Source organism: Chlorocebus sabaeus, chromosome 5, assembly GCF_047675955.1.
Source record: "Chlorocebus sabaeus isolate Y175 chromosome 5, mChlSab1.0.hap1, whole genome shotgun sequence".
Taxonomy (NCBI): domain Eukaryota; kingdom Metazoa; phylum Chordata; class Mammalia; order Primates; family Cercopithecidae; genus Chlorocebus; species Chlorocebus sabaeus.
Window position 1 is genome coordinate 53,589,661 of NC_132908.1, and position 27,394 is coordinate 53,617,054.

At 46.4% G+C, this 27,394-nt stretch overlaps 1 protein-coding gene and 1 non-coding gene across 2 annotated transcripts; both read left to right on the top strand.

The window, feature by feature from the left end:
- The first annotated feature begins 8,879 nt into the window (after window positions 1–8,879).
- On the top strand, window positions 8,880–12,812 carry MT4 (metallothionein 4). The gene is made up of 3 exons (XM_073015395.1): window positions 8,880–8,966; window positions 11,553–11,618; window positions 12,614–12,812. The coding sequence occupies exons 1-3, from the start codon at window positions 8,936–8,938 to the stop codon at window positions 12,703–12,705; spliced, it is 189 nt and encodes a 62-aa protein (XP_072871496.1). The 5' UTR covers window positions 8,880–8,935; the 3' UTR covers window positions 12,706–12,812.
- Window positions 12,813–18,199: 5,387 nt separating this feature from the next.
- On the top strand, window positions 18,200–18,261 carry LOC119627759 (U7 small nuclear RNA). Its single transcript, XR_005243994.1, has one exon. It is a non-coding gene; the product is annotated as a U7 small nuclear RNA (small nuclear RNA).
- Window positions 18,262–27,394: the final 9,133 nt, after the last annotated feature.

A 27,394-nucleotide genomic window follows, 5' to 3' on the forward strand; every position in this document is an offset into this window, starting at 1 on the left:
TGTAATTTTTATAGATACATACATATGCAGTAAAAGCAGAAAACTATGCGTGGTCTGGAGACAGTATAGGTCATAAAAAATGAAAGAAAACTATGTGTGGGCATGATAAACACATAATTTGTAAAATTGGTTCCCTGGTTTGGTGGTGGAGTAAGAACGAGATCAGGGAAGATTACACAGGGAGTTTCCACAGTCTTTGACTTTTTTCATCTCTTTAAAAAATTGAAATGAATAGAACTTAATGTTAGTATTTGATAATGTGAGAAGGTTTCATATTTAATTCTCGATTCTGGTCTGTTTTAAAAATAGTTGAGAATAAAATATAATTTCTATTCTATTAAAAATATTTCTTAGAGACATGGTCTCCCTCTGTCACCCAGGCTAGAGTGCAGTGGCACAATCATGGCTTGGTGCAGCTTCTTGGCTGGACCTCCTAGCCTCAAGCAATCCTCCTGCCTCAGCCTCCAAAGTAGCTGGGACTACAGGTATGTGCCACCACGCCTGGTTCGTTTTATCTTTTAAAAATTATTTTTAATTATTATTATTTTTTTTGAGATGGAGTATCACTCTGTTGCCCAGGCTGGAGTGCAGTGGCACGGCTCATGCAATCTCCACCTCCCGGGTTCAAGAGATTCTCCTGCCTCAGCCTCTCAAGTAACTGGGATTACAGGCGGGTGCCACTGTGCCCGGCTAATTTTTTTGTATTTTTAGTAGAGGTGGGGTTTCACCATGTTGGCCAGGCTGGTCTCGAATTCCTGACCTTGTGATTTGCCCACCTTGGCCTCCCAAAGTGCTGAGATTACAGGCGTGAGCCACCACGCCCTGGCCATCATTTAAAAAATTTCTTACAGAGACAAGTTCTCCCTCTGTTGCCCAAGCTGGTCTGGAACTCCTAGGATCAAGTGATCCTCCTTCCTTGGCCTCCCAAATTACTGGGATTATAGGCATGAGCCACCACATCAGCCAAAACAATAATTTGAAAAAGAAGAAAAATCATAGAAAAGCATTGAGGCATGAGCTCCGTCCATTTGGGACTGCAGACGCAGATCTGCTACAAATCTCTGTTGTCCTGGGCAAGTCCACTAACCTTGCTAGGCAGGGCCTGTATTCAGCAGTTTTCCAACTGGTTCTTACTCAGCACTATCTCCACTGGTACCATAAAGGCATTATGTGTGAGGGGGGAAAGGTGGGATGTACAGGATAAAACAGATTTTTGAAAGAGGAGTCGCCTGCGTAAATAGGGAAAGTGGGGGACAGATGGACCTAGCATCCTACCTACAGCAGCCCCTACCATTCTCCACGAACCCTGGGGCTCTGAGTATGCACAGCTTGAATACCCCTAGTCCAGCTCCAACATCCCATGCGGAACTTGGAGGCTGCCTAGACTGGCAGAAATGAAGGGACAAGACTAGAGTGAGATGGGTGAGGTGCCTAGGACACAGCATTTCAGGAGGTGCTCACTCTTGGGGTGGTTCAAGTGCCCCCCTGCCCTTGTGTGCCCTCATAGAAACCCTGCCTGCGCTCTCCTTTTCTGATAGTCATGGACACACATCACCCCTACTAGAAAAGCAAGCTCCTCAAGACCACGGCTCAGCTCTGTGTCTGGTTCACTCACCCCATCCAGAGGGCAAGCTCAAAGCTCGGCATGCAGTAGGTCTTAAATATTGTTGCTGAAAGATTGATTAAAGAAGGACAGAAGAAAAAAGAAAGGTAAAAAATGGCTGGGCAAGGTGGCTCACATGTATAATCCCAACATTTTGAGAGACCAAGGCAGGAGGATCATTTCAGCCTGGGAGTTTAAGACCAACCTGAGCTACACAGCAAGACCCGGTCTCTACAAAGAATTTAAAAACAAAATTGGCTGGGCGCAGTGGAACACACCTGTAGTCCCAGCTATTCCAGAAGCCAAGGCAGGAGGATGCCCTGAGCTCAGGAGTTTGAGGCTGCAGTGAGCTCTGATCATGCCACTGCACTCCAGCCTGGGTGACAGAGTGAGACTCTGTCTTAAAATGAAAGAAAGAAAAGAAAGAAAAAAAGAAAAAAAAAAACAGAGGAAGGAGAAAGCAAGCAAAGAAGAAAAGAACAAAGAAAAGAAAGAAAAGAGGAGGGAAGGAAGAAAGAACGGACGAGGAGACTCCTCACCCTCTCCAAAGCCGGCATCTGGGCTGCCAGCCAACCTGGACCAGTCACTTTGCTGCTGGGGGCAATGAGTGTGGGTAATTGTTGGCTTCAGCCTTACTCATCCTTCCTGGGGGCTGTGTGCAAAGCAGAGGGTTTCACTTGCCCAGTGGGTACTGAATTATAGCTGTGGAGCCGAGTCCCATGTAATTAACCAGCAGCCGCAAGCCCCGGAGAGTCTGTGAAGGTTGCCTAGCGCACAGGTGGTTTGGGCCCTGAGCAAGGCAACTCCTAATTAGCCTTGGCCTGGTTTTACAATCCACAGCGCTGGGACCCACCTCCTGGGAGGCTGGCTACACATTGGCTGTGGAGTTCCTTACTGGGGCTCCCAGAGTGGAACTGGGTCCCAGAAAAGCAGAATTTTGCATGTGTTTGTGCAGATATTTGGGTTGGGAAGAGAGGCTTCCTTAGAACTACTCTAAGAGAGTAGTTCTTCCATTTATAATCATCTTCCTTTTACAGATGACACACTGGTGTTTAGAGAGGTGACGTGCCTTGTTGAAAGCATTGGGGCTGAACTCCAGATATATGTGACTCCATATCAAGTTGCCTTATCCCCCCACTATAAACATAAAACCTTAATATCATTTACCATTCCTTGAACACTTGGTGTGTTAAATGTCAGACCTTTATTTTCTCAATTCTCACCATAACTTCATGAGTAGACCCACTTATCCCCATTTTGTAGTTGAAGTTCATAGAGACAAGGGGGCCTGTCTGAGGTTGTGCAGCAAACAGAGAGAGGAGCCAGGATGAAAACCAAGTCCGAAGGTCTGCAGCCCATGATCTTCACCATGCTGTCTCTTGCTAGGGAGTGAAAGGCTGATGAGAAACGACAGTCAGCATGGGGAAGACTGGACCATGGCTCACTCTCCGGATGTTAATGGTTGATGACGCTGGGAGGCAGAAACATACACATTGTACCTCAGTTAGATACCATTGCACTTCTTCACACTGATTAGGTGGGCACACTTTTCAAAGTCTGAATAAAGGAAGTGTCGGAGGAGGTACTGGGGAAATGGGGACTCTCAGAAATTGCTAGAAGGAGCATAAATTAGCATAGGACCTTTGGAGACCAATTGCCCCATACAACCTAGCCATCCTTCTAGGGATGAACACTCATCTATCTATATAACATGAATGGGGCTATTCCTTCCTTGCAGCATTTTTGTAATAGAGGATATGTGAAAGCAAGTTAAATGTCAGTAGGGGAATGGATAAGGAAAATATGGTGTATTCATACAATGTGATATCATAATCAGGCATCAGCATAGATAGATCTCAAAAACATGGTGATGGGGCCGGGCGTGGTGGCTCACGCCTGTAATCCCAGCACTTTGGGGGTGCTGAGGTGGGCTTATCACCTGAGGTCAGGCATTTGAGACAAGCCTGGCAAACATGGTGAAACCCTGTCTCTATTAAAAATACAAAAATTAACTGGGTGTGGTGGCTGGAGTCTGTAATCCCAGCTACTTGGGAGGCTGAGGTAGGAGAATCGCTTGAACCTCGGAGGTAGAGGTTGCAGTGAACTGAGATCATGCCACTGCACTCCAGTCTGGGCAACAGAGCGAGACTCCATCTCAAACAAAACAAAACAAAACAAACAAACAAACAAAAAACATAAAGATGGAAGGAAAAAACAGTTGTAGAACAGTATTTATGTTATAGTACCACTTATGTACTTTTTAAAAACACATAAAGCAATACTGTATACATGTATACACATACATAAGAAAAGAATAAAAACAAGAATGGAGAGAATACACATGAATTTTATCATTGACTTCCTTTGGAGAGAGGAGGGGAGGAGTCTGGGAAGAAATATAAAAGGAACTTCAATATATTCAGTTCAACAAATTGAGCCCCTGCCTTGTTCCAGGTGCTTTTCTGGACACTGAGTATATGGCAGTGAGCAAAACAGACCAAAATCCCTGCACATGTGAAGCTCACATTTTGGAAAAGGAGTCAGACAATAAACAAGACAAATATGCAAAATAAATAGTATGTTTCATGGTGAAAAGTACCAAAGAGGAAAAAGACAGCAAAATGGCACGCACGTAGTGTGGACATTTCAGATAAGGTGGCCAGAGGTTACCTCACCTAAGGAGAGGAAAAATATCTCCAGATAGCTCAAGCAGATACCTAGGGGAAGAGGTTTTAGAGATGTGCAGAGGCCCTGGGGCTGAGGCATGATTGACAAGTTCAAGTATTGAGCAGGCAGAGAGGCTGGGAAGTGCCATAGAGACAAAGGCAGAGAGGAAACAGGGGCTGACCTGGTGGCCAAGAGCTTTTTTGTTCACTAGGTGAGATGGAAAGCTTCTAATGGATTCTGAGCAGAGCAGTGACACAATGTAACTTTTTTCTTTTCTCTTTCTTTCTTGCTTGCTTTCTTCCTTTCTTCCTTCCTTTCTCTCTCTCGCTCTCTCTTTTTTGACAGAGTCTCGCTCTGTTGCCCAGGCTGGAGTGCAGTGGCAGGATCTCAGCTCACCACAACCTCCTCCTCCCAGATTCCACCGATTCTCCTGCCTCAGCCTCCAGAGTAGCTGGGACTACAGGCACACACCACCATGCCTGGCTAATTTTTGTGTTTTTAGTAAAGACAGGGTTTCACTATTTGGCCAGGCTGGTCTCGAACTCCTGACCTCGTGTTCCGCCCACCTCGGCCTCCCAAAGTGCTGGGATTACAGGCATGAGCCACCATGCCTGGTCGTAACTTTTATTTTAATAGAACTACTCTGAGTGTTGTGTGGCTAATTAGGGGGTTTGGAAAGAGGTAAAAAGGACAGCAAAAGGAGCAGAGGCAGGGAGGCCAGTTAGGAAACAAAGCTGAGTTTAGGGTAGATGATGGTGGCTCAAATCAGGTGGCAACCATGGAGGCAGACAAGACTGCGGGAGGATCTGGCAGGAGGTGAGCAGGAGCAGGAGCTCAGCTGAGGACAGGAGGAATTTGAGATGCTGTTTGACATTCACATGGAGGTGTTGAGTAGCAGCCAGGCTATGAGATTGGAGTTCGGAAGAGAGGCTGGGTTGAAAGCAAAAGTTGGGGGCAACCAGCACATAGGTGGTGTTTAGAGCCATTAACCTGTTAATTTTTTTTTTTTTTTTTTTTTTTTTTTTTTTTTTTTTTTGGAGCTAGAGCCTTGCTCTGTCACCCAGGCTGGAGTGCAGTGATGCAATCATAGCTCATTGCAGCCTTCAACTCCTGGGCTCAAACATTCCTCTTATCTCAGCCTCCCAAGTAGCTATGACTACAGTCGTATGCCATCACACCTGGCTTTTTTTTCTTTTTCTTTTTTTTTTAAAATAGAGGCAACGTCTTGCTGTGTTGGCCAGGCTGGTCTTGAACCCCTGAGCTCAAGTGATCCTGCTGCCCTGGCCTCCCCAAGTGCTGGGATTACAGGCATGAGCCACCGTGCTCAGCCCTGTTGAATTTTTATTTCTTAAAAGAGCTGAAGCAATAGGGCAGTGTCAACATCTGTTAATTCTGGGTGGTAGATACAGCGGTGTTTGGAATACTATTCTTTGTACTTTCTAGTATGTTTGAATTTTTTCTAATAAAAAATTAATTAATAAACAGCTTATAAAGCCACAGAGGCTTTAATGTGTGGAACAATTCTGTCACGAGGGCTTTGGACGTAAGGCGTGAGTGCCAGCAACAAGTTGAGAAGTCAAATTCAAATATCCCCCGTCACCAACCTAAGCTCAGTGGCAGGGCTTGGCCCATCTCTCTGGGCTCCTGTTTTTCCTATTTGGACAACGAGGGGCTGGCTTCTGACTTATCAGGGTTCTTCCAGTGCTGATCCTCTGGGATTCAAGTTGGTGCCCCATAGGCCACTCTGCCCTCTCTGATTTTACCCCCAGGGTCTCATGCCTACTCCTACATATAAGGCCAGAAATACCCCCCAGGAGAGGCCTCTGTAGGTGAAATGTCAACTTTGCTTCCAAACAGAGAGAAACTGCAGCAAAGAGAATCAGAAAGGACAGTGCCCCATGCTCTCTTGGCCCTGGGACTCAAAAGTTCCATTGAGTGTAAAAGCTGGGAGCCCCGAGACTAAAACCCCACAATATTTATGGCTGATGAATGCATCCTGCTCAGGACTGCAGAACCATATGATGATCTATGAGCCTGAAACATGCAAATGGGTGGGTGGCCAAACCAAACTACCGATTTGTATTAGATACAGATTGTGATAATCATATTAATAGTAATAATGTTGGTGATAATAATATTGTGCCAGATTTTGAACTCAGTGATTAGTATCTATTCTCTCATTTAACCTCCACAACAACAGTGCTGTAGGGTTGTCATTTGCACGAGCTAGATTTTGCGGATCAGGAAACTGAGGCTCAGAGAGGTCAAGCAGCTCTGAGTGTCAGAGCTCAAGCAAGTCTCCCTATGCTGCTCAGGCTGGTCTCGAACTCCTGGTCTCAAGCAATCCTCCCGTTTCAGCCTCCCAAGGTTCTGGGATTACAGATATGAGACACCACATCTGGCCTGGTTTTGATATTAGCATTCAGTTGGGGCCTTAAGCAACTTCACACTGTCCATCATCCAAGGAAAAAGCGATTCCTGGCCTAGGCAGAGGAGGGAGAAAGATGGCTTCAATAAGGTGAAGGGAAATCCCTTCCTCTCTCTAGTCTCACTTGGTTAGGCCAGACCTTCTAAGCCATTAATACTTGCTGGAGGGCAGCCCAAGAGGTGGAGGAGGCTGGGCCTGCCATGAGAGATGTGCCAGAACTGGACTGGGGGTGCAAGCCTGGGAAGATGGATCCAGCTTCAAGACTCTGGGAGCAGCCACACCTGGTCATGGGTCTCCTGGGCTGAGATGTCCTCCCGACCTTCTGAACCATAAACTGCATTTACTCACCATTGGCTCCCCAGTGCCCAGCACAGTGCCTGACCCTTGGAGGGTAATGAATGAATACATGTCCCCTACTAGGCTGTGAACTCCTTTAAGGAGGGCACCACTTGGGGATCACTACAGTATTGCCCCCACCTCCCCTCCCCAGTGCCTGCCACAGTGACCTGCTGATGACCATGGAGCCAAATCCCTTTCTCCTCATTAGAAGCTCTCAGCCCAAAATCCATGGTTCCATGGGTCAGACTGAGGCCAAGGTGGTCCTTATGGATGAATGATGGAGACCCCACCAAGCTGAGAACTTGGAGGAATGATCTCCCATGGTTATGGCCAGGCCCATTTTTCACCTTTCTGAATGGCAACAGCATATTTCAGCAGAGGTCCTCAGTAGAGCCACACGCAGGAGATACATGCATTTGTCCACTCGTCACTCACTTAGTCATTTGTTCACTTATATATCCACTCTCTCACTCATGCCTTTGGTCATTTGATTACTCATCTGATTAATTCATCCATTCATCCAACATTGTGCAGAACGTTGAATGGGTTTAGAGATGCTTCAGGCACAGGATTTTTACCTGAGAGCTCCCAGATTAGGGCGAGAAAGGTAAGAGCCATCAACACAAATAATCATACAGCAGCTTAGCAAGTAGTAAATGTCATGAGAAATATACAGACACATCAGCCAAGAGATACAGAGAGAGATTTCTCCCAACTAAGAAAGGGAGCGATCAGAGGTGGCTTCCTGGAGGAAGTGTAATTAGCACCAGCTCCAGAATTTCTCCACAGGGATTGGGTGCAGATGGCATCTTGTCAGGGAAACTTGAAGCTTCATCCTCTATATGGCACTTTACAAAAGACTGAAAAGTAGGCCGGGCACAGTGGCCTGTAACCCCAACACTTTGGAAGGCTGAGGTGGGCAGATCACTTGAGCTCAGGAGTTCAAGACCAGGCTAGGCAATGTGGCAGAACCCCATCTCTAATACACAAAAAAAATTAGACAGGTGTGGTGGCTTGCGCCTGTGGTCCTAGCTACTTGGGAGGCTGAGGTAGGAGGATCCTTTGAACCCGGGAGGTGGAGGTTGCGGTGAGCCGAGATCGAGCCACTGCACTCTAGCCTAGGCAACAGAATGCGACCCCAACTCAAAACAAACAAACAAACTGAAAAGTACTCAGCTGCCCATACCAAAGAATGGGGTTATAATGGAGAGTGAAGAGGTAGTTAAATCTCCCCCAAGTGCCCTCTTGCTGCATCTGCTTTGTGTGTGGTCTAGAAGGAAAGTTTGCATACTCTGGGTGGGCACAACTCCCTGATTTTCCACCCTTTCACTCATGAGGAATGTGCGGCCAGTAGAGGTTCTTGGTGGGACCTTCTAAAGCTCAGGGCCAAGGATAGAGGCCCCCACCTGCCCATAGTAAGGGCTTTTACAGTCAACCAGGGGAGATAGGATGAGGCCCCAAGCCGAGGCAGGAGGAGCCCCTATGAAGGAGGGAACAGAAATGGCAGATAACAGAATGCATAGGACTTATAGGACTTGGAGACAGGGTGGACGTAGCTGCTGATCTGAGCTCCATGTGTGCATTTGAGCCTGAGCCTGGTTCCCTGAAACCTTGCCAGGTGGGTGGGTGAGGTGGGTGCAGCCACCTGCACCCCTAGTGAAAAGCCACCCAAATGACTATACTGCTCAGTCTCTCCTCTGCCCTCCTCCGCCTACTCTTCCCAACTCCCAGCCCAAGGTGCCTGGCTGGGCCGTGTGCAGGGCGTCTGGCCCCAGGGAGAGGTGGGGTGAGCTGCAGACTACACCCACATGGCTATAAATGGGGAGCCTCTGGCTGCTGATCACTTAGCCTCCCTTCCCCAGCCGTGACAGCACTGGAACCTTTCGGACACCTGGACCATGGACCCCAGGGAATGTCTCTGCATGTCTGGTGAGTAAGGAAGCCCTCCCTGGGGTCTGGGAACCTTGGACCAGCTTCCTACAGGGAGTCTGCAGGTCCCTGATGAAAACTTCTCTTCCCTCCAATTAGGAGCCACCAATGGAGTTCGTCCTGGGAGCTGACAGGTGGACTGGCCACCTGGGAGGCAGCTCCCAGTCTCTGTTGGCTCCCAGCCTGATTTTCTAGAATTAATAACCTGGCTCAGGGAATGGCTCTCAGGGGACCTGCAAACTTTGGTCCTTCTAGCATTGGCCCCTAAGGGCACCCACCAGAGTGAGGAGAATGCTGGTTCAGAACCTGGCAACCTGGTTTGGGTCCATCACTGCCATCCCCTCCCTGGCGCTTATTCTTTCTGGTCCTCACTTTCCTCATCTGTAGACTGAGGTTCCTTATTCTCAGCCAACCACATCCCAGAGCTGCTATGAAAGTGCTAAAATCATTAAGCACCTGCAGATGTCAGGGGAGTTGTGGAGTCCCCTAACTTATGTGGACTCTTGAGTCACTGAAGCTGCTTAATTCCACAGGAGCATGTTGGTCAGAAGGAGAGAAATCGGGGTTCAAAGCCATCCTGGGCTTTTACAGTCATGGAAATAGTATAAAGAAGTCTCACAAGTCTGGGTGCTGTGGCTCACGACTGTAGTCCCAGCAATTTGAGGCTGAGGCAGGAGAATCACTTGAGACCAGGAGTTCAATACCAGCCTGGGCAACATAGTGAGACTCCATGTCTACAAATTCTTTTTTTAACTTACCTGGGTGTAGTAGTGTGCACCTTAGTCCCAGCTACTCAGGAGGTGCAGATGAAAGGATCGCTTGAGCCCAAGAATTCAAGGCTGCAGGGAACTAGGATTGCACCGCTGCTCTCCAGCCTGGGTAATAGAGCAAGACCGAAGGAAGGAAGGAAGGAAGGAAGGAAGGAAGGAAGGAAGGAAGGAAGGAAGGAAGGAAGGAAGGAAGGAAGGAAGGAAGGGAGGGAGGGAGGGAAGGAGGGAGGGAGGGAGGAAGGGAGGGAGAAAAAGAAAGAGAAAGAAAGAAAGAAAGAAAGAAAGAGAAAGAAAGAAAGAAAGAAAGAAAATAAAGTCTTACAAGACTCCCTTGTCTTTTAACTGGACATCTCTGTACCAAAAACTTGCAAAAGAGGCAGAAGCTTCCAGCATTTTGAAACTGAAAATGAAAGATGGGATAATTTTTTTTAAGTGTAGATAGTCATTATGGTATAAAACCAAGGTGGTGGCTCACATCTGTAATCCTGGCACTTTGGGAGGCCAAGGCAGGATGATCGCTTATGCCCAAGGAATTTGAGAGCAGCCTGGGCAATATACTAAGGCCCTGTTTCTACAAAAATTAAAAAAATTAGCCAGGTGTGGTGATGTGTGCCTGTGGTCCCAGCTACTCAAGAAGCTGAGGCAGGGAGATCACTTGAGCCCAGGAGCTTGAGGCTGCAGTGAGCTGTGTTCCCACCATGGCAGTCCAGCCTAGGTGACAGAGCAAGACCCTGTCAAAAGAAAGGAAGAAAGAAAGAAGGAAAAAGGACAGAAAGAAGGAAAGAGAGAAAGAGAGAAAGGGGGAGAGAGAGAGAGCGAGAGAAAGAAAGAAAGAAAAAAGAAAGGGAGGGAGGAAGAAAGAGAGGAAGGAAAGAGGGAGGGAGGAAGGAAGGAACGATGAAAAGAAATAAAAAGAAAGGGAAGAGGAGGCGAGGAGTGGGGAGGGAAAGGGAAAGGAAAGGAAAAAACAAAACAAGGTGTGGCTCTGTGGCTCTTGTTTTGAGTTCACTGACGTTCCTTGACCTTTCTTAAACCATTCATGGTTTTCATCTTGACTTGTGAAGGTGACAAGGGTGTAAAAGGGTTTTTTGTTTGTTTGTTTGTTTGTTTTAAGACAGAGTCTCACTCCATCACCCAGGCTGGAGTGCAGTGGCACAATCTCGGTTCACTGCAACCTCCATCTCCCAAGTTCAAGAGATTCTCGTGTCTCAGCCTCCCTAGTAGCTGAGATTACAGGTGTGTGCCACCACACCTGGCTAATTTTTTTTTTTCTTTTAGAGATGGGGTTTCTCCATGTTGGCCAAGCTGGTCTCAAACTCCTGGCCTCATGTGATTCACCTCCCTTGGCCTCCCAAAGTGCTGAGATTGCAGACGTGAGCCAGTATGCCTAGCCAACAGGGTGTGAAAGGCTTTGATAGTTCTCAGAGGAACCTTGGGCTTGGAAATATTGGCCTCGTCTGTTGGTTCTCATTGTACTTAAGAATTATTTGAGTTGCTTTTCAAAAATATGGACTCCATTTCCCCACCAAGACTTATGAATCAGAACATCTCAAGGGTTGGTCCCAGGAATCTGCATTTTTACAATTATCCCAGGCATGATTGATGCAGCCATGCCAGTTCCCATCCATGGCCTGTGACTGTGGACTATTGCATGGTTCTTGACACTGGGGTGATGCTCAGCAGCCTTGTCACCCTCTCGTCCAGCCAGTCCTCAAGGACAGCCCAGAAGCCTTGCCACTGTGACAATCGGCATCATGCCTTATGTTCCCCACTCCATCTCCATCCTCACGTTCGTGGTGGCTGTCCTCTCTTCCAGGAGGAATCTGCGTGTGTGGAGACAACTGCAAATGCACAACCTGCAACTGTAAAACGTGTCGGAAGAGTGAGTATGGTGACTGGGAGCACCATGGGCTGGGAGTTAGAAAAGTCCCATCCAGGCCAGGCGTGGTGCTCACGTCCGTAATCCCAGCACTTTGGGAGGCCCAGGTGGGTGCATCACCTGAAGTCAGGAGTTCAAGACCAGCCTGGCTAACATGGTGAAACCCCATCTCTACTAAAAATACAGTAATTAGCTGGGCATGGTGGTGGGTGTCTGTAATTCCAGCTACTCGGGAGGCTGAGGCAGGAGAATTGCTTGAACCCAGGAGGCAAAGATTGTAGTGAGTGGAGATCACGCCATTGCACTCCAGCCTTGGTGACAAGAGTGAAAATCAGTCAAAAAAGAAAGGAAGGGAGGGAGGGAGGGAGGGAAAGAAGGAAGGAAGGAGGGAAGGAAGGAAGGAAGGAAGGAAGGAAGGAAGGAAGGAAGGAAGGAAGGAAGGAAGGAAGGAAGGAAGGAAGGAAGGAAAGAAAAGAAAGAAAGGTCCAATCCCCATCCTCAATCCACCAGCCATGGTGGATTGGGGCTTGGGGGGAGGGAGTCTAGATGCCTTTTACCCATTTGGGAGATATCTGAAATGAGAACCGTGTAGAGACCTATGGCAGAGCTCTCCATGGCTGCAGCCTACCCAGGGATGAGGGCATCCATAGTGTTTGGAGTAGGAAAAAGACTGAGGGGAGGTTCTGTTCTGCCGAGTGGTAACAGGGATAGAGCACTGGCCTGGAGTCATGAGCCCTAGGTTCTAGTCTTGCCTTTGCCACTGTCTCATGACCTTGGCAAACCTCCCTTCTGTGGGCTTCTGATGGACTCTAGATGGCCCCTGGGATCCCTTCCAGTTCTAACATCCCTCGACTTTCTGTCCCAGGACTTTTGCTAATGTGGATTGAAACCTCATGCACACACCCCTCTTTTCCTACTTCCTCTAAGTGGTGGGAGGGGCAGTGGTGAGATGGGAGTGTTGACCCATAGCAGATCTGTGCATCTCCTGACTCTTTCAGGCTGCTGTCCCTGCTGCCCGCCGGGCTGTGCCAAGTGTGCCAGGGGCTGCATCTGCAAAGGAGGCTCAGACAAGTGCAGCTGCTGCCCATGAAACCCATCCATCGTGCCCACCTCTTCCCAGGAGAGAAACCTGGGAAGTGTCTGTACAGTGCATGAATCGAGAAGGTGGAATAATTGTACAATAGGTTGTGCTTTTTATATATTTGCCCAAATGTGGTGTTGGTCACATTCATGTAAAGTACTTGGGGCAATAAAGTTTTCACTCTCTTGGTTGTCTGGTGGCTCAGAGCACTGTTTTACCCTAACCCAGCAGGACCAAAAGGGCTGCTTCTGTTGCAGATCCTGTAACCGCCACCCACCTGTCCCTGTGACAGATGGCTGCCTACTGCAAGCTCCTGCAACTCTGCCTGGGGGCTTTCTCCTCCTGCACAAGCTTGCTTGACCCATGCACAGGGCAGGCCAGGAGTATTGAGGAGCTAAAGTCCCTGGGAAGAGCCCTTCACCAATGACAAGTGTAGGTCGGTGGGTAAATATCCCAGCATCTTTACCCCTCAAGAGGAACAACTCTGAGACTCATTCTATGCTGTCTCCCAGAAGTCTCTAGAAGCACTGAGCTTCAAAAGCTCACAGAAGTAACCTGCTCATTAATGTAACCTACAGTGGCCTCCTTCCTTGCCTCACCTCCCCAATTCCCCACCATTGCTTTCTGGGATCTCCACCCAAAGAAACTACTTGACAGGGTCTGCTTTGTGGGTAACCTAATCTTGGCCAGGCTCTCCTGCCATAGCCCAGAATGCCTCATTGTGCAAACATAGCTGTTTAATGGGTTTGAGCACTGAATCACTCATGAATGAAGGCTGTGTGTATCTAAAGGAAATCTCCAAGGTCAAGACATTGAGGGCATTCGCTGCCCTGGTTTGGTTATTTGGACCAGTCTTTAGGACTGGATGACCTGGAAGGCATGAACCAGGAAGAAGACGCTGGTGGAGGTGCAGAAACAACATCCTAAGCAGAACTCCTAGGAGATGACTTTTTGGCTAAACAGCTGAGAAAGCTGAAGTCCCCGGAGGCTGGCATTGGAGACTAGGGGTGATCCCCAACTCTCACCCACACCACCATCCTCAACAGAGCTGAAGACAAACCCAAGCTCTGAGATGATTTTCATTCATGCCATCAAGGGCCTGAACTAGGGCCCATCAGAGACCAGAGCAGCCTCCTCCTCCACCAGCCTCTGTCAAGCAACTGTCAGATGCAGGAGTGGGTGAGAATAGAGCCTTTGCCAAGGTCACAGAGCAGCCCCAGGGTGGGCTGGGCTCAGCTAGCAGGATTTACTGCATGCTTCCTGGAACTGATCACTTTCATAATCCACACTATCATTATCCCTGTTTGGAACTTAGCCAGGGCCTCCCTAGGAAGGTTTTCACCCTCTGTCCAAGGCTCAGTTTCCTCATCTGTAAAATGCATCTCCTTCACAGAGTTGTAGAGAGAAACTGCAGCATAGAATCTGTGCACAGAGCAGGTGCTCCATTAACAGGGATTTTAGCAGAACTACAGCCTATCCTAGGCTTCTGTTGCTTCATCTCTGAAAAGGCCCCTGCCAAGTCATTCTCTGTTATTGCAGAGCTCTTAAGCACCTTGAGAAGGACACAATGCAAGGGATTATACCTTCCAGGGAACAGAACAGTCCCTTGCACCTCCAGCAAGCAGGTTGGCCACTCACCCTGCAACCTCAGCCTCAGTACCCACTGGGATGCCAACTCATCTCATCCAAATGCCTTTAGAGTAGGTACTTCTGCATGATCTCACTTACTTCCATCACATCCTTGAAAGGGAGATTCAGCCTTCAGATTCTCATATTAATAATAACAATATCAACAACTAATATTTATTGAGCATTTAATATGTGTTCCACACCTAATAAGTGCCAAGCATTGTCCTAAGCAGTTTATAAACATCATTTCATGGACTTTGCACTATCAGGACCACTTCAGAGCCAGACAACCAGGGCTCTGCTCTGGGCCCTCTACTTTAGAGGACCTGGTCTTCCTCCTCCCCACAGGAGAGGAGTCCGAGGGTCCCAGGAGATCTGTGCAACTAGAACTCATGCTCATTCCTCCCATAAGTCCCCCATCTAGCACTGTCTAGACAATACTTTGAGTACCTGGGACCCCAAAGGCTAGTTCTAGGGTCTGCGTAGTCCCCCTCTCCCACCTGTCTATGATTCCTGAAGGTGCACCACGCCATCAGTCTGTACACTCCTGGGCCAGAAGGATGGCCAAGGACAGAGGTATTCAGAGATGGGAGGATGTGTGAATCGAGATTGGACACATGAGTTTTTATGTCTACATAGAGTGGAGAAGTCAGGGTGGAAAGAGCAAGGGGTGAACTGCACCTAGGCCTCCATTCTTGATTTTGCCCTAGGCTCTGCAAGTGTTAGGGGCAGGCCTGCACTAACAACGCTGGAAGAGAATCCTGTTAGATAATAGGATCCTGTTAGATCCCCCACTTTGCAGATGAAGATGCTGAGGCTCCAGGAAAGTCAATGGCTGAAAGTCACAAGACTTCCAAGGGGCAGAACTGGGAACTGAGCTCAGGTCTGCCTGACCCAGAGGCCATGCTCTTGTCTATGTGATATGGATGAGGCAGAGAGGAGGCTGCAGGCAATGCTGCCCCAGACCAGGCATGAAGAGTCTTTGCCTGGGGCCTTGTACTTTAGACAGCACATACACCACAAGCACACATGTGTGTTAAAGCAGCGGCCCCCGACCTTTTTGGCACCAGGGACAAGTTTCGGTGGAAGACAACTTTTCCACGGACGGTGGGGCGGGGTGAGATGATTTGGGGATGAAACTGTAGTTACATTCTGATAAGGAGCACACAACCTAGATTCCTCACACGTACAGTTCACAATAAGGTTCTCATTCCAATGGAATTCCAATGCCACCTCTGATCTGACAGGAGGCAGAGCTCAGGTGGTCACATTCACTTGCCCCACGGCCTGGTTCCCAACAGGTCACAGACCAGTACTGCAGCCTGGGGGTTGGGGAAGCCCCTATTAAAGAATACTTGGGGACCCTGTCACTCAGGATCTTGTATTTGCCGTTACAGTGTGATCGAGTAATCCTAAACATCTTCTCTGGTGACTAACACTGTTCAGGTCCTGGGAAACACTTCTCCATCTCTTGCCCTACGTCCTCAAAACAAAGAGTGACTATATTTGAATGCCAGGATGGTTTTATAGATTGTCCCAATGCTGATGTCAGAGCTAGACACTGTCTTCAAAGTACAGGGAGGATTTAAGTGTAGAAATTAGAAAAAAGACAAATTAACAAATTCATCAAATCCTCCTCAAAAAGCATGAATGCAACCGACTCTCATGTCACTCCATCATTTCCCATGAGAGTGACTTGTCCATTTCCTTGCTATTTTTTGTTTTCCAATTTGTGTTTCCAGAATATTTATGATTTTATGCTAACTGCAGAAGCTGCACAAGGCAACTGAGGAATGTTTTGTAATATTAAGCAATTCATATTATTCACATAAATTCATATTACTCTTAAATTGGTGTAGATAGAGCTATAGCTATAGATAAATATACAGATAGACATACTAAGGACTGAATGTCTGTGTGCCCCCAAAATTCGTATGTTGAAGCCTAAATCACCAATGTGATGGTATTTGGAGGAGGGGCTTTTAGGAGGTGATTAGGTTGTAAAGTAGAGTCCTCATGAATAGAATCAGTCCCCTTATAAGAAGAGATGGGCTGGGCCCAGTGGCTTATGCCTATAATCTCAGCACTTTGGGAGGCCAAGGCAGGCAGATTGCTTGAGCCCAGGATTTCGGGACCAGCCTGGGCAACATGGGAAAACCCCATCTCTAAAAAAAAATACAAAAATTAGCCAGGCATGGTGGCACACACCTGTAGTCTCAGCTACTCAGGAGGCTGGGGTGGAAGGATTGCTTAAGCCCAGGAGGCAGAGGAGGAGGTTGCAGTGAGCTGTGTTTTTGCCACTGCACTCCAGGCTGGGCAACAGAGTGAGACCTTGTCTCAACCAAAAAAAAAAAAAAAAAAAGAGGCATGAAATGATCTCTCTGTCTCTCTTCTCACTGTATGTGAGGATACAACCAGAAAAAGGCCACGTCTACACAAGAGAGTGGACTCTCACCAGACACCAGATATGTCTGTGCCTCGATCTTGGATTTCCCAACCTCCAGAACTATGAGAAATAAATTTCTGTTGCTTAAGCCACCTAGTCTATAGCATTCTGTTATAGCAGCCTGAATTGACTAAGACATACATAAATATGTAAGATATACCTTTCTATATGTAGATAGAATTTTTAAATATTTCAACTGGGTGAACATCAAGTTCTAGAACAATGAATCATTTTATTTTAATAAAAGCATTTAATAAAATTTCATTAAATCCTTAAGAAATTAAATAGGCCGGACATGGTGGCTCAAGGCTGTGTAATCCCAGCAGTTTGGGAGGCCGAGGTGGGCAGATCACCTGAGGTCAGGAGTTCAAGACCAGCCTGGCCAACATGGTGAAACCCCATCTCTACTAATAATATAAAAATTAGCTGGGCATAGTGGTGCATGCCTGTAATCCCAGCACTTTGGGAGGCCAAGGTTGGCTCATCACTTGAGATCAGGGACTCAAGACTAGCCTGGCCAACATGGTGAAACCCTGTCTCTACAAAAATACAAAGCTTAGCTGGGCATGGTGACATGTGCCTGTAATCCCAGCTACTCAGGAGGCTGAGGCAGGAGAATCGCTTGAACCTGGAAGGCAGAAGTTGCAGTGAGCCGAGATCTCACCATTGCACTCCAGTCAGGGCGACAAGAGTGAAACTCCATCTCAAAAAAAAAAGGAAGAAAGAAGAAAGGAAGAAAGGAAGAAAAGAAAGAAAGACAGAGAGAGAGAAAGAAAGAAAGGAAAGCAAGCAAGCAAGCAAGGAAGGAAGGAAGGAGGGAGGGAGGGAGGGAGGGAAGGAAGGAAGGAAGAGAAAGAAAGAAAGAAATTAAATAATACAGGACATTGAAGCTGGATGGAGAAATGTAGATGATCTTGGCGGCTTAAGAATTCTTAAGCACATGCGTCTCTGGGATGACCACTCCTGGCTGCCTCATAACAGTAGAAAAATAAACCCCTATTTAGGGTTTCAGCCACTGTTCAGCTAAAAGCAATCTGATGTATTGTATAACCATGAATAAGTCTTCCATGGTCTGTCTGTTAAGTTGTTATGAAATTTGGAATAAAATAAAATTTGAAATAAAATGTCAAATAAAATTTTAAAGCCAGATGTGGTGGCTCATGCCTGTAATCTCAGCACTTTGGGAGGCTAAGGCAAGAGGATCACTTGAGCCCAGGAGTTTGAGGCTGCAGTGAGCTATGATCATGCCACTGCACTCCAGCCTGACAGAGCAAGAGTCTGTCTCTAAAAAATAATAATAAACAAATAAATCAATCATTTTTACAATATTATGATTATGTAAGTACTGTTTACTGGAAAGCCAAGGATAAATGGATCCACAAAGAAGAATACGTAACTCCATATCAATAAACGTGGGCCACTTAGAGAAAGAAGTGAAGCTCTTTTAGAATTTGTCTAGCAGATTTTCCACTTCTCACCAGAAAACCCATACAAAAATAGAAATAAAAGAAAGAACAATATTCTCTTCTGAGACTTGCTCAGAATCAGGTCACATTTTAGTTTGCTTACAATTTGGACTATCATTTCCTTACAGGACTTTTTTGTTTTTCCTGGCATTTCAATTGTCTTTTTTCCCCCTTGTGTAGGCACATGGGCAGATATGTCTTTTCTACTCTATCATTAAGATCATTCCTTTTTTTTTTTTTTTTTTTTTTTTTTGAGACAGAATCTCGCTCTGTCGCCCAGGCTAGAGTGCAGTGGCGCTGTCTCGGCTCACTGCAAGCTCCGCCTCCTGGGTTCACGCCATTCTCCTGCCTCAGCCTTCCGAGTAGCTGGGACTGCAGGCACCCGCCACCACGCCCAGCTAATTTTTTTGTAGTTTTAGTAGAGATGGGGTTTCACCGTGTTAGCCAGGATGAGTCTTGATCTCCTGACCTCGTGATCCACCCGCCTCGGCCTCCCAAAGTGCTGGGATTACAGGCGTGAGCCACTGCACCCGGCCAAGATCATTCCATTTTTAATCACGCTATTTGTTGAGTGATCTAATATTCACTGACTTGTTTCCAGATCTGCTATACAACTATCATTCTGGGATATATTTTCATTGCTCTCCTAGTTTAGAACCATTGCTTCTTGGATTCCCCTATCATTCTCTATCTTGGATTCCTTTTCATTTTGCTAGAGTACATCCTCAAGCAATTTTTTACCAAAAGGATGAATTGGGAGAAACTTCAGCGTCCCAAATGTCAGAAAGTATCTTTATTTTTCTCTCATGCCTAACTGACAGTTTGATTGGATATCAAAGTTAAGTTCTGTTTTGTTTTGATACGGAGTCTCGCCCTGTCGCCCAGGCTGGAGTGCAGTGGTGTGATCTCGGCTCACTGCAACCTCTGCCTCCCAGGTTCAAGCGATTCTCGTACCTCAGCCTCCTGAGTAGCTGGGACTACAGGCACAAACCACCACACCCAGCTAATTTTTGTATTTTTAGTAGAGACGGGGTTTCACCATGTTGACCAGGCTGGTCTCGAATTCCTGACCTCAGGTGATCCGCCCGCCTCCACCTCCTAAAGTGCTGGGATTACAGGCACGAGCCACCATGCCCAGTTTAAGTTCAATACCATTTTCTCTTAGCACTTTTGAAGGCATTGTTCTGTTGTCTTCTGAGAGTCAGTGTTGCTGTTGTGAACACCAACATTACCTGCCTTTTATTTCTCACTGGAAGCTTTTGGGTGTTTAACTTACCCTTGGCACTCTAGGATTATGTAGTGTGGGTCCAAATTTGAATTTTCTTTTTTTCATTCAACATGCTCTGTGTTTGCTAGGCCTTTTCATTCTGAAGACTAACTTTTTTTTCCCCTAAAGTCTTGGAAAATTATTATTTCTTTAATAATTTTCACCCCTCCATTCCATTTTCTCCTCTAAAACTCCTATCAGCAGTTACTGGTTTTCCTGGATCAATCCTCTATGTCTCAAAATATTTTCCTTTAGTATGCATCTATTTCTGTCTTAATGTGTGTGGGTCTCTCTCTCTCTTTCACCTTTTTAAGTGAGATACTAGAAAGTACTTTTTGTAGTACTTTCACTGATGTTTAAAAATTTTGTCAACCATACTTAAATATGTAAGACCCTCTTCTTCTTTGAATGTCTCTTCATCATAATATTCTGTTTTTATTTTATGAGTGGAGGTTTTTTTTTTTTTTTTTGAGACAGAGTTTTGCTCTTGTTGCCCAGGCTGGAGTGCAATGGCACCATCTTGGCTCACTGCAACCTCTGCCTCCCAGATTCAAGTGATTCTCCTGCCTCAGCCTCCTGAGCAGCTGGGACTACAGGCATGTGCCACCACACCCAGCAAATTTTGCTTTTTTTTTTTTTTTTTTTTTTAGTAGAGACAGGGTTTCTCCATGTTGGTCAGGCTAGTCTCGAACTCCCGACCTCAGGTGATCCGCCCGCCTCTGCCTCCCAAAGTGCTGGGATTACAAGCCTGAGCCACCGCGCCCAGCCTGGAGTCATTTCTTGAATCACTCCGATGAGTTAAAGGGTTTTAATTTCTTATTGTTTTATCTCTTTTTTTGGAGGTCTAAACAAATATTTATTGAATTCCTATTATAAGCCAGATTTTATACTCTGACCTAGGGATAATATATGGTTAAGTTTTCCTTGAATTATTTCTGCTTTTTTGAGCTGAAAGAAGGCTCTGTGGGTGAGTGGAGCTTGCTGACTGACAAGCTTGGTTTTAGCGTGCCCAGGTGGGGAGATGGTAGCCAAGTTTGGCCACCCCTTAGGGTCAAAACAAGAAGGGCCATCTTCTATGGGGTCGACCCTCCTCTGGAAGCCCTGACTCCTCCTAGGCTGGTTACTCAATTTCTTCAGAGAAAATCTTGCAGTCTCAGCCTGGGGGAAAATGGTAGGGCTGCCCAAAATAGTGGTATGGGGGCATCAGTGTGACAAACACATGTCAGTTCTACAGCCAGACGTTCCATTAGCTGCCATCTTGGTTTTTACTCCTCCTTCCTTTTCTGCTCTCTCGGCCTCACCTCACCCCACCAAACCAAAACAAAGCACACCAAAATCTCCTACAGACTTCCTCACTTCTTGATTTGAGCTGTGGTTTTCTTTACTCTCATTTACCCATAAATGTGATTTAACTCATTCCAGTATTCCGGAAATGGTAAAATCTCTGATCTCTTGATGTACTGTCCCAGCCACCTCCCCCAAGCACAGCTCTTTAATTGGTTTTTCTTTTTCCCTCTTTATCCTTCTTTACTTTCTTTCAATGTGTGTTCAGGAGGAGGAGAGGAACATCCATGTGCTCAGCCTCCCATCTTGAGCCAAAAATCTGAGCCAGGCTTTTTATTGGTACGATTTTGAATCTTTATGATAACTCTGCAGTATAGAGATTATTGTCCATTCCACAGGTGAGGAAAATTGAGACTCAAGGAAGTGAGAGACCTCATCCCAAGCTCAAGCAGAACCAGCTGGTGGAGAAGCTTTACGGCCATGAGGGAAGGTGAGCTGGAGGGGAAGAAAGGTCGCAGGGATAAGTGAGCAGAGTGGCTATGTGTGGCCCTGAGGGGTAACACTTGAGCACTGAGAGGAAACACCAAGGAAACAGATTTTAGGTCAAGAAAAATAAGAACTCTTTCATGGTAGAGCAGCCTAGAGCAGGAAGGTGCTGTGTCAGGAGGCTGACACGTCATGGCTTGTGTTCCTGTACTGCCTAAGGGACAATGGCAACCTCAGAGAGGCTGTGACCCACTCTGCACCTGCTCAGGCCATACCTGGACTGGGGTGGAGGCCAGAGGAGGGTGTGGTGAGAAGGCAGGAGGAGCCCAGATCACAGGACAGGCAGGCAAGGTCCTCATGTGGGCTGTAGGGGGTGCTCCAGGCCCAGAGACAGGGGCAGCAGGAATCTGAGTTTTGAGGGCGGATGTTCTCACTTCTCTCTGGCTGCTGTTGAGGCCCAAGACAGCCTAGAAAAGTCGTGGGACCTTCAGACATGGCTGCTGGGAGGACAAATCAGGACAAGCTCTCCAAGGGCTCAACAGGCCATAACAACGTGCAAATCACCCAGATTCACAAGGTGTGGGGTTTTAAAATAATTTGGCAATATATGATGAGTACATCAAAGAACCATAAAAACAGTCTTCCTGCTTCACCCCGTCGTTTTACTTCTAGAAACTTATTCTAAGGAGTTCACCATAAATTCAGAAAAGAAGGAAAAAGAAAGCTGGGCATGGTGGCTCACACCGCAATCCAGCACTTTGGGAGGCCAAGGCAGGTGGATCGTTTGAGCCCTGGGAGTTTGAGACCAGCCTGGGCAACAGAGTGAAGCCTCATCTCTACAAAAAATACAAAAATTGACCAGGCATGGTGGCTCATACCTGTGATCCCAGCACTTTGGGAGGCCGAGGTGGGAGGATCGCTTGAGCCCAGGAGTTCAAGACCAGCCTGGGCAACATAAAAAGACCCCATCTCAGTTGTCAAAATATTTATTTAAAAAACATTTTTAATACAAAAATTAGCTGGTGTGGTGGCACACACCTGAAGTCCCAGCTACTTGCAAGGATCAGGCAGGAGGATCACCTGAGCCTAGGAAGTCAGGGCTGCAGTGAATGTTTGCACCACTGCACTCCAGCCTAGGTGACAAAGTGAGACCCTGTCTGGAAAAAAAAGAAAGACAACCTTACTCACAAAAGGATTCATTGCAGTACTATTTACGTTTGTTAAAAACTGGAAAAACCTAAAGTCCAAGTCTACGAAAATGTTCAAGTAAGCTAAGACTATTAAAAATACAAAACAGACTGTAATCCCAGCACTTTCAGAGGCTGAGGCAGGCAGATCAGTTAAGGTCAGGAGTTTGAGATCCACCTGGCCAACATGGTGAAACCCCTGTCTCTACTGAAAAATACAAAAAAAAAAAGTAGCCAAGAGTGGTGGTGCATGCCTGCTACTCGGGGATGCTGAGGTTGGAGAATCGCTTGAACCCTGGGACAGAGGTTGCAGTGAGCCGAGATGACGCCACTGCACTCCAACCTGAGTGACAGAGTGAGACCTTGTCTCAAAAAAAAAAAAAAAAAAAGCAAAAACACAGAGAATGGTTATAGCAAAACCTAAACAGATAATAGGCCATAAATTAGTTATGCAGTGGTTTTTCAAAAAGAAGCCACGTAGAATACAAAATACTGAAATGAAATATACTAAAATGTCAACAGGGATTGTGTTCAGATCACAGTAAAAGATAATTTTCACTTTTCCTTCTTTCTGTGTTTTAGAATTTCCCAAAATTTTCTGAAGTAACATTCTTTAAAATAAATAAATACATTCTGAAAAGGAAAAAAAAAAATAGCATGTATCCTTTGAGCCAGAAAGTTTACTTCAAGAAACGTTGTATGGAAAGGAAAAAAAGAATCATGAATATACACATACAAATGCTCCCAAGATGTTTATCACAGCATGAATTATAATAGTGAAGATTTGGAAACAATCAAAATGTCTCAAAGTAGGGTACTGGGTAAGTCAATTATGGAATGAATCTATTAAAATAAAATTGTAGAAGTGAAATTCATGTCATGGATGTTCACAATCTACTGTTAAGCAAGGAAAAAAGTCATTTATAAATCAGCGTGTACTGTGGGCTTCTAATTTTATATTTAAGGGGGTTATATATGTACTTTTCATATTTTTCCAGAATTTTCTACAATCAACAGAGAAGGAGGAGGAGTTGGGGAGAAGAGCTAGACTCAGGTGGAGACCCAGGTGTTTTTAAAATCTGAGGCACAGATGACATGAATTATCAAATTTAATTTTGAAGACAAGGAAAGGGAAGAATATTTGGAATTGAAAACATCTTGGAAAAGTTGGGCCATTTGATGACAAGAGATAGAGGCTAAATTCTCCCTTCTCTGTGCCCGCCTTACTGTCCACCTTCCCTTGCAAATTACTTCCCCAAGTGTCCTCCTTCGATTTGACATATTTGAGCCCCCAAACACCTTTGTCAACAAGGCAGGGGCACCCCATGACACTCTGCATTTGATAGAGGCCAAACGTGCACGTTGGCAATAAGGCTGGGATTGTGAAGCAGGTCTTCTGATTTCCCCGGCTCTCTTCCCCACATGTTTGAGCTGCTAAAAATCAAGACAGGTTTGTTACAGGATGAAGTGGAGCAGGATATCTCAACTTTGCCAATATTGACATTTGGGGCCAGATGAGCCTTGGTTTTGGGGGGTTATCCTGTGCATTTCAGGATGTTTGGTAGTATCCCTGGCTTTTACCCATTAGACACCAGTAGCGCCACTGCCCCCCAACCCCACCACTATCAGAAATGTTTCTAGACATTGCCAAATGACCCCTGGGGGCAAAACCACCTGCAGCTGAGAACCACTGAGATCAACAAGGAGTGAGAGGGATCTTTGATGCCCCAAGGTCATTCCTGGGAGAAGGCAATGCTGCCTGTTCCTGCACCTGGGAAGCTAATAACTAGGAAGGGAGAGAGGGGAAACTAGTTTATGTAAAATGGCGTGGGTGCTACCAACCTACTATGCAGACTCCTAGCAGTATTTTTATTCTTTCCTTCTCTTTTCTTTTCTTCTTTTATTTCCTTTTCCCTTCCCTTTCCTTTTCCTTCCTTCTTTCTTTCTTTCTTTCTTTCTTTCTTTCTTTCTTTCTTTCTTTCTTTCTTTCTTTCTTTCTTTCTTTCTTTCTTTCTTTCTTTCCTTCCTTCCTTCCTTCCTTCCTTCCTTCCTTTCCTTTCTTCCTTCCTTCCTTCCTTCCTTCCTTCCTTCCTTCCTTCTCGTTCTTTTTTTCCCTCCCTCCCTCACTCCCTTCTTTCCTTCCTTCCTTCCTTCTTTCTTTTCTTTCTTTCTTTTTTTTTTTTTTTTTTGAGACAGGGTCTCACCTTGTCACTCACGCTGGAGTGCAGTGGTGAGATCTCTGCTCACTGCAGCCTCAACCTCCTGGGCTCAAGCGATCCTCCCGCCTCAGTCCCCCAAATGCCTGGGACCACAGGCACGCGCCACCACACCCAGCTAATTTTTTGTATTTTTTGTAGAGACAGGGTTTCACCATGTTGCCCAGGCTGGTCTCAAACTCCTGAGTTCAAATGATCTGCCCACCTCGGCTTCCCCAAGTGCTAGGATTACAGCACTTAATAAAAGATCAACACATGGGCCAGGTGTGTGAGACACCGCACCTGGCCCATGTGTTGATCTTTTATTAAACAGCTTCCTCCTCACCCAGGCTGTGGGTTCCTGAAGAAGGACATTGTCTTACTTATCTTTATATCTGGCGTTCCTAACACAAGGTCTGGATTAAGGCTGTGCTCAATAGATGTTTGTGGTCTGAAATGAAATTCACCACCATGTTACTCTTTTAAGCCAAGCAGGATGATGGGGGCTACAGGGTAACTTCATGCCTCCGTATTTAACTCAGCCTGACTCTTCATGGCTCAACCTTCAAGAATTAGCCCAAAGTCAGACTCACTCAATTCTCACATTCATTCATTCAACATTCAAAGGACATTTCAGGTACACAGGAAAATTTGCTAAGCACAGGAGTGGGGAGGGGGATGGGAAGGAATCATCCCTCCTGGCCCCCAACTTCAGGGACCTCAGAGTCTGTCTTGGAGATGTCAGAATATCTTGTCTCCTCTCCTATAGGGAGAATATATCTCAACAAGACCCCACAGAAGTGCCAAGGAGGGGAGGTTACAGCTGGCTGCAGGCAGGAGTGAAGACTTCCCTGGAGGAGGTGGCATTTGAGCAGGGCCTAAAAGGATACATAGTTTTTTTGTTTTGTTGTTTTGAGACAGGCTGGAGTACAGTGGAAAGGTCTCAGCTCACTGCAACCTCTGCCTCCCAGATTCAAGTGACTCTCCTGCCTCAGCCTCCTGAGTACCTGGGATTACAGGCATGTGCCACCACACCCAGCTAATTTTTGTATTTTTAGTAGAGACAGGGTTTCACCATGTTGGCCAGGTTGGTCTCAAACTCCTGTCCTCAGATGATCCACCTGCCTTGACCTCCCAAAGTGCTGGGATTACAGGTGTGAGCCAATGAGCCCAGCCGGAAATTTCTTTTAAAAGGAAATCTTGTATCACTACTGTGGAAGAGATGCTGAATCATTTGCCATAAAGAGGAGGTAACCATGGAGACAAATACAGAGAACATAAAGCCAAGTTATTAAATGTCTAGCTAGGTACTGTGGTATGGTGGGGCTCCCCTGTTCTTTCCTGACTCCTCAGCCCATTCTCTGTTAAAGAGGGGAGCTGGGGTCGGGCACGGTGACTCACACCTGTAATCCCAGCACTTCGAGAGGTTGAGGCAGGAGGATCACTTGAGCCCAGGAGTTCCAGACCATCCTGGGCAACATGGTGAAGCCCTGACTCTACCAAAACAAACAATCAAACAAATAAACAACAACAAAATACCCCGAAAACCACATACACACAAATTAGCTGGGCATGGTGGTGTGTACCTGTGGTTCCAGCTACTTAGGAGGCTGAGGTGGGAGGATCGCTTGAGCCAGGGAAGTCAAGGATGCAGTGAGCCATGATTGTACCACTGCACTCCAGCCTGGGTGGCAGAGCAAGACCCTGTCTCAAGGAAAAAGGAGGGAGGGAGGGAGGGAAAGAGAGACAGAGAGAGGAGAAGCTGGGCACTGAGAGAGAGAAGAGAAGCTGGGTGCTGAGAGAGAGAAGTGGAGGCACTGAAGGCATCTTAGCTCCAAACTGAGTCTCCTTGGAGTAACCAGGAAGATTCATTAAGAACTGAAAAGAGAATACTTTTTAATGTGATTCAAGGTTATTTCATACACTCATCTCACTTTGGGAAGCTAGACCAGTGGAATCAGGCTTGGAGTCAAAAGACATGGTTCAGGTTCTGGCTTCATTACAACTTTGCTATGTGACTTTGGACAAAATCTATGCTGTCTCTGAGTTTCCTCATCTGCTGAAACAAGCAGATGGTACTCATGGGATGAGTTTTCAGAAAGAATCTCAGGATCCCTACTCAGACCCTGGTGTAAGTGGGGCAAGGAGGTCACAGGAGAGCGATAGCTATCTGGGCCAGGGGTGTAGGGGTAAAGGAATTTACCAAGACAGTTGTAGATAAAGAAAGGCAAATTTATTAAAGAAAGTATGAAAATACATTGCTGGGGAGCAACTGGCAAAACCAGCAGAAGAGGAGCTGACTGCAAGGAAGCAAAGGCTTTCTGAGGATTTTATAGAATGGAACTTGGGCTGATAGGGAGCAGCAGGGAGCTTAACTTACGTTCTGTCCTCAGCGGGGGTGTTTGATAAATTGAGGCGTTTAATGGTAAGTGGGAAGTCTGCAAGTTATGTACGTTATCTGCACAGGCCAAGGTAGACCTAGAGCTTATTTGCTTTCTCTCTTTGCTCTCTCTGGTTCCACCAGTCTGACTCCTTTTCCCTAATTAGGATTCCATAAAGGATAGGACAGGGGAGGAGGGGCATTTTGCCAACTTGAGGGTAAGATCTCCGGGCATCAATGATCCAGTGACAATTGGGAAGTCGACATCACAAAAGACCCCAAAGAATGTAGGCCCCCAGAAGCTAGTTCCTGTGGCTCACAGTGACTGCACCAGGCTCAGAGATTTGGTCTCCTCTGG